The sequence below is a fragment of the Fukomys damarensis genome, unplaced genomic scaffold, assembly GCF_012274545.1.
Source record: "Fukomys damarensis isolate Sample0158 unplaced genomic scaffold, DMR_v1.0_HiC HiC_scaffold_17, whole genome shotgun sequence".
In the NCBI taxonomy this organism is placed as follows: Eukaryota; Metazoa; Chordata; class Mammalia; order Rodentia; family Bathyergidae; genus Fukomys; species Fukomys damarensis.
In genome coordinates this window covers 2,614,233-2,620,508 of record NW_022900929.1, presented here as the reverse complement: position 1 = coordinate 2,620,508, position 6,276 = coordinate 2,614,233, and the positions used below count along the sequence as shown (strand labels likewise).

General features: G+C 54.5%; 1 protein-coding gene across 1 annotated transcript in view; it reads left to right on the top strand.

Annotated features, from left to right (window-relative positions):
• The window catches only part of Grid2ip (Grid2 interacting protein), a 25,151-nt gene extending 18,875 nt beyond the window's left edge, over nucleotides 1-6,276 (top strand). The window contains exons 13-22 of the mRNA XM_033765064.1: nucleotides 3-137; nucleotides 589-676; nucleotides 1,575-1,652; nucleotides 2,191-2,387; nucleotides 2,874-3,029; nucleotides 3,172-3,258; nucleotides 3,916-4,045; nucleotides 4,126-4,244; nucleotides 5,314-5,478; nucleotides 5,678-6,276. Of these exons, the coding sequence (XP_033620955.1) occupies nucleotides 3-137; nucleotides 589-676; nucleotides 1,575-1,652; nucleotides 2,191-2,387; nucleotides 2,874-3,029; nucleotides 3,172-3,258; nucleotides 3,916-4,045; nucleotides 4,126-4,244; nucleotides 5,314-5,478; nucleotides 5,678-5,749 (1,227 nt within the window). The 3' untranslated portion in view covers nucleotides 5,750-6,276. The remainder of the gene's footprint in view (nucleotides 1-2; nucleotides 138-588; nucleotides 677-1,574; nucleotides 1,653-2,190; nucleotides 2,388-2,873; nucleotides 3,030-3,171; nucleotides 3,259-3,915; nucleotides 4,046-4,125; nucleotides 4,245-5,313; nucleotides 5,479-5,677) is intronic.

Genomic DNA, 6,276 nt, shown 5'->3' with positions numbered 1-6,276 from the left:
TTCCCCCACCCGTGCCCTGTGTGCCCCCCATGCTATCCCGGGGCTTGGGTCACCGGCGCAGTGAGACCAGCCACATGAGTGTCAAGCGCTTGCGGTGGGAACAGGTGGAAAACTCAGAAGGCACCATTTGGGGGCAGGTAAGTGACCTGGGGCCTGTGAGAGCCCTGATCTGAAGTGAGTGGCCTGGGCAGCAGCATTGACAACAAGACCATCAGCTGGAACATTCCCTGGCCCTTCCCACCTGCACAGAAGAGTGGAGGCCCAGCCCAAGGGACACCCACAATGCTGGCATTGAAGCTAATTTGTGTCCCTAAGCCAAAGACATGCTGGGAACATCTGGAAATGCCACATTCTTGAAGCCAGACTAATTCTTTAGGCTCTTAAAGGACAGGTGATCTGCCCCTCACCTGAAAACTTGAATGACTTAGCTTCCCCTGTGGTTTCCTCTTGCTCTTGGCTTCATCCCTGGGCTTGATGGGTGCCCTCTCCCCAGAAACCCCCAGGACAATCCTTAGAGGGAGATGGGCAGGGGAGGGCAGTTGGCTGTGGTTGCTCCTTCAACTCTGAGTTTCCCATGCTCTCTTACAGCTTGGGGAAGATTCTGACTATGATAAGCTGAGTGACATGGTGAAATACCTCGACCTGGAGCTCCACTTTGGCACCCAGAAACCTGTCAGTGAGTGGCCTGATAGCAGGCCCTGGGGAAAGTCCAGATACCACGGTCCATGCCATCCTCTGGTTTAGAGTCCCCAAGGGCTGCACTGACTGGCATTTACCTAATATGTCTCCAAGCCTTTAAGGCCTCACTTACTTTTTCCTATCTTAAAGTGGAGATAGTAATATCGGCTGTCAACTGTTTAGTGTGCTCTCCAAATGCCAAATGCTCTCATTTCTAAATGAATCCCTTGACAACTCTATGAGTAGATTTCAGGATCACCTCCACTTCCTAATGAGGAAATGCAGAGAGGTTGGGTAACTTTCTCAAAGTCACACCACCAGAACAGAGTGGGGAGAAGGCATCTTTAAATAACTCTTCCAATCTCTCTCACCCCTCTCCTCTTCTGAGTATATCTCTAGAGTGGTTGGGTGGGACGCCAAACAGCCAGGGTTATTGCATGTGGTCAGTGGACTCAGCATGGAGGAGAAAAACTTATTCATTCAAGACTCATCTGAGGGCCAGGGATTTTGCTCAGTGGTGCTGCCGCCTGCTTCGCAAGTGCATGGTCCTGAGTTTGATCCCTGGTACCAAAAGAAAAATAAAGGAATCATCTGAAAGGTCAAGAGTTTTTCGTTGTTTTATCAGATCAGTCCCTAGGGCCCGGGGGAGAGAGGGCATTTGAGGAGGTGTCAATGGGAGCATGGACAACTCTCCCACTAAGGGCGTTGGACTAAACCTAGGCAACTACAGGTGGGAGAGTGAAGAATGAGGGGTGTTTGGACACCAGAGCTGGTTTCAGACAAGGTGGTGCTTGGGGGAGGAGAGGTCTTTGGCCAGTGGTTGAGGGCATACCTCCTCTGGGCCCTGCGATGGCAGCCCCAAGCCCAAGCACTCAACTGTCTGGTTTCCCTTCCAGAGCCTGTGCCCGGGCCCGAGCCCTTCAGGAAGAAGGAGGTGGTGGAGATCCTGTCCCATAAGAAGGCCTACAACACCTGTAAGAGGCCAGAGAATCCCAGGAATTCTAGGGGCAGGTGGTGCCTCCTCTCTCTGGACCACTGAGCCTTGGAGTCACTTGGGTGGATGACAGAGATTAGGCTGTGGAGGCCTGGACACCTGTCGCTTGCCTGGCTGAACCCCTCCTAGGCCCTATGGTTACCGAATCCCCACCTGGGCACAGTTGTGGGCCTTGGTTCCAACTTGCATTGGTCCCACCTCTCGTTTCCTCAGTTCTGGCCCCGCCTCCAACCACATCCTCTGCTCCAGGAAAACCTTTCTACGCTCTGGCCCCATCTAGTTTCTTCCTTCTCTAGGACCCCACATTCACCCTTAAATCAGTCTCAGAAGGGCTCTGGGACCACCCCTGCCGCGCCTCTAACAGGCCCCGCCTCCTCTCCGAGTACCTCGCCGGTCCCCCACCCCGGAACCCAGCCCTCGAAGTCCCGCCCTCTCTCCGGGCCCTGCCAAGGCCACGCCCTACCCGAGACCACGCCCCTGTCACGGCCCAGCCCCAGCTCACTCGGTCCTGCCCACAGCCATCCTCCTGGCGCACCTGAAGCTGAGCCCCGCCGAGCTGCGGCAGGTGCTCATGAGCATGGAGCCCAGGCGCCTGGAGCCCGCGCATCTGGCGCAGCTGCTGCTCTTCGCGCCAGACGCCGATGAGGAGCAGCGCTACCAGGCCTTCCGCGAGGCACCTGGACGCCTCAGTGAGCCCGACCAGTTTGTCCTGCAGGTGCCGTGCCCTCGACCCCGCCCCCGTCAGGGCTCCCTCTGTAGCCGTGCTGCCTGTGTTTTGGGTTCCCTCGGTACTGCCACCGCTCTCTGGCCCGAGTGCCAGTTTAACACATTTGGGTTTTTTCAGTACTAGAGATTGAACCCAAAGTTTTCGCACTGGGATACATCAGAGTTTCCCCCACTTTTAGTTTTAATTTTCAGGTAGGCTGTTAGCGAACTCGCTAAATTGCCCAATCTGGGCTTGAAATTTTGATCTTCCTGCCTCAGCTTCCCAGAGTACTGGGATTACAGACGTTTGCCACCACATCCAGCTAGTTTAACAATTAAATATCCAGTTCTCACCCCAGACAAGGTAGGTGGGATGACAGCATCCCCTGGGGACCTGGCTTACTCTTCCTAAAGTTGCTGCAGGCCCAGACACACAGCAGAGCCTCACCCCAGACTAGTGGGGGATGGATGTATCCTGGTCCCGCCTTTGTGGCAGATGCTGTCAGTCCCTGAATACAAGACCCGCCTGCGAAGCCTTCACTTCCAGGCCACCCTCCAAGAGAAGACAGAAGAGATCCGAGGCAGCCTGGAGTGCTTGCGACAGGCGTCCCTGGAGCTCAAGAACAGCAGGAAGCTGGCCAAGATCCTGGAGGTCAGGGTGTATCCCCTCCCCAGTTACCTCACCCAGTCCTTGTCTTGGGGCTTCCAACCTGAAGACCCATCCTGATACCCAGGTCTGGGGCGGGTGTCTCTGTGAGCACCTGGGCACTGTGCACCCACCTTCTCTCCCACAGTTTGTGTTAGCCATGGGCAACTATCTCAATGACAGCCAGCCCAAGATCAACAAGACCACAGGCTTCAAGATCAACTTTCTGACAGAGGTGAGAACTACTCAGGGATAACTATAAGCTGATAAATATGAGTCTACCTTAGGCTTGGAGGCCAAGCCTAACTCAATTTGTGTCAGAGGGGAAGAGAGAACAAGTGACTAAAGAGGACCTTCTTCCAGGGGCAAAGCTGGCTGCACAGAGGCCAGGATGCGACTGCAGCACAGGTGGGGCTAGAGATGGCAAAAGTGGCTTCTCAGCTAAGCCTCCTCACAATTTGAAAAAGTAAAGTTGGGGAGTTTTGGAAAAGTGTTGAAGGCCAGGAATTGAGCCAGGCGTGGTGGCACCTGTAATCCCAGCACTCTGGGAAGTTGAGACACGAGGATCACAAGTTCCAGCCCAGCCTGGGCAACTGAGCAATTTAGTGAGACCTGATCTCAAAATAAAAACTTAAAAATGAACTGGGGCCGGGACTGGGAATTTAGCTTAGTGGTTCCACTGCCTGCTTTGAAAGTGCAAGGTCCTGAGTTTGATCCTCAGTAGAAAAAAAAAAAAAAAAAAAGAACCAGGAATGTGGGAATGTAGCTCAGTGTACAGGTCCTAGGTTCAATTCCCAGTGCTGCCCCCCCCAAGGACTAGGAATCTGTGCTAGAGTCCAGGAGAAGCTGGGGCCATGTACCCAGGAGTCTAAGGGAGGGTGGTCACTTACAGCTGAACTCTACCAAGACAGTGGATGGGAAGTCCACCTTTCTGCACATCCTCGCCAAATCACTGAGTCAGCACTTTCCAGAACTCCTGGGCTTTGCTCAGGACCTACCCACGGTGCCCTTGGCTGCCAAAGGTAAGCTGGGGGGATGGGCAGGGATGCAGATGCAGGCCTGGGAATGTGGGCCTATGAGGCTTTGGACCTCTTCCCTACAGTGAACCAACGTGCCCTGACTGGCGACCTGGCTGACCTCCATGGTACCATCAATGAAATACAGGCCGCCTGCCAGAGCATGTCCCCCTCCAGTGAGGACAGGTTTGCTGTGGTCATGGCAGTATCTTCTCAGCACAAATGCTGGACCCAGGGGTGGTTGGGCAGAGCTGGCTGTGGTTCCATTGGCCACTGCAGACTCTAGCAAAGGTGCTGGACACAGGCTGTTGTGTGTCCAGAAGTCTTTGAAAAAGTGAGTACTGTGCATATGGCCAGGCACTCTACCTGGAAAGCATTGGTCATGTGTCCCTTACACAAATGTGTAGTGCTTGCAGGGTTTAAATACTCAGGCAGTTTGGTTTTTTTTTGTTTTGTTTTGTTTTGTTTTGTTTTGTTTTCAGTGCTATCTATGGAACCCAGTGTCTTATACATGCTAGGCAAGTTTTCTACCACTGAGCTTTACCCTCAACCCAAAGTAGGAATTTGATATCAGATTTCTCCCCTTTCCTTTCAAGTAAGAGGCCCAAAAGGGAGCACTTACAGATCATCACTGAGCAAATATTGTGGCTGTACAAGGTGCTTCTCACCATCCCCCATAGCACCCAGATTTTTGCAGGTGTGGAGACCAAGGCTATTCACATAGGGGTTAACCTTCTGCATCCTAGCACCTCTCAGTCCAGGGAGACCTCCCTGCTTCCATGGGTTCAGATAGAGGTCCCCAGAGAGAGAATGGATGGCCATTCAAGGGCAGCACCTGCAGAGGGATTTGAGCTGACCGGTCAGACAGGCCTAGGTTCAAATCCTGACTCAGGCTGGCTGTGGTGGTGAACATCACCTTGTGGGTTTTTTGTTTTGTTTTGTTTTGTTTGAGACAGGGTCTCACTATGCAGTTCAGGCCTTGAACTCATGGTGATCCTCCTGCCTCAGCCTCCTGAGTGCTAGAATTACAGGTGTATGCCTCCTCACTGGACCTTGCCTACCACCGTCTGGGAGGCTGAGGCAGAAGGATCCCAGATTCAATCCCAGGGCAATTTAGCAAGACCTCATCTCAAAATTGAGTGAAAAATGGGCTGGAAATGTAGTGTGAAGGGCATGGGTTTGACCCCCAGTACCACTACCCCCACACTTGCACATGCAGGGTGGATGGGAGGGCACCAGGCAGGCTGACCCTTTCCTTAACCAAGGCTGTGCAGTCCTTCCTGGAGACTGCCCAGCCCACACTGCAGGCTCTGGACGGGCTGCAGCGTGAGGCCATGGAGGAGCTGGGCAAAGCACTGGCCTTCTTTGGGGAGGATTCCAAGGCCACCACCTCTGAGGCCTTCTTCGGCATCTTTGCAGAGTTCATGAGCAAGTTTGAGGTGAGCCATGGTAGAGGCCTAGGGCAGAGCCTCGTAGGGAGGTCAAGGCCAGAGGTCCCAAAAGGGGGTCCTCCCTGAAGCCCGACTAGGAAAGGGTCCCAGTGAAGTGTCCTCAGTGGGTGGGAGGAGGCAGAACATGGGTCAGAGGTCTCTCCTGAGATCCTGACAGCCCTCCCCTCCTTGTATTTCCCACCTGCAGCGAGCACTCAGCGACCTGCAGGCCGGGGAAGGCCCACGTAGCTCTGGGATGACTTCGCCCCTGGCCTGGTGACAGCGGCCACACTGTGTCCTCTGCGGCCTGAGCGAAGAGACCCACGCCAGAGAGGGCAGCTGGACACCGCTGAGGTCGGGGGTGCTGATCGGCTGTAGTGAGGGAGTCTGGCCACGGGCTAGTCACCGCCCAAGTCTCCTGCTACCTCTGCCACCAGGGCCTCTGCACTCCAGGGTGGGTCTGCGGGCCTTGCAAGCTGGGAGTGCACGCCCCGGGGTTCCTTGGGCTTTCTGCACACACTCCTGGCCGGTGGAATAAAGTGCTACTGTGTCCCAGGGGGATGGTGGGCTGCGAGCGGGTTACTAAGGGATTGTAACATCCCAGTGGCTAGGACCTGCTTTCTGAGCCTGCTTAGACTGGCCCCACCACGCCAGCACTCAGAGGCCCCTTGCTCAGACAGGAAGAAGGCAGCAGACAGGCAGGAAATCCTGCAGTCTGGTGCCCTGAGGACCAGCAAACCGAGCCTCATTTTTGTTTTGTTTTGAGACAGGGTCTCACTATGTAGTTCAGGCTGGCCTTGAACTCAC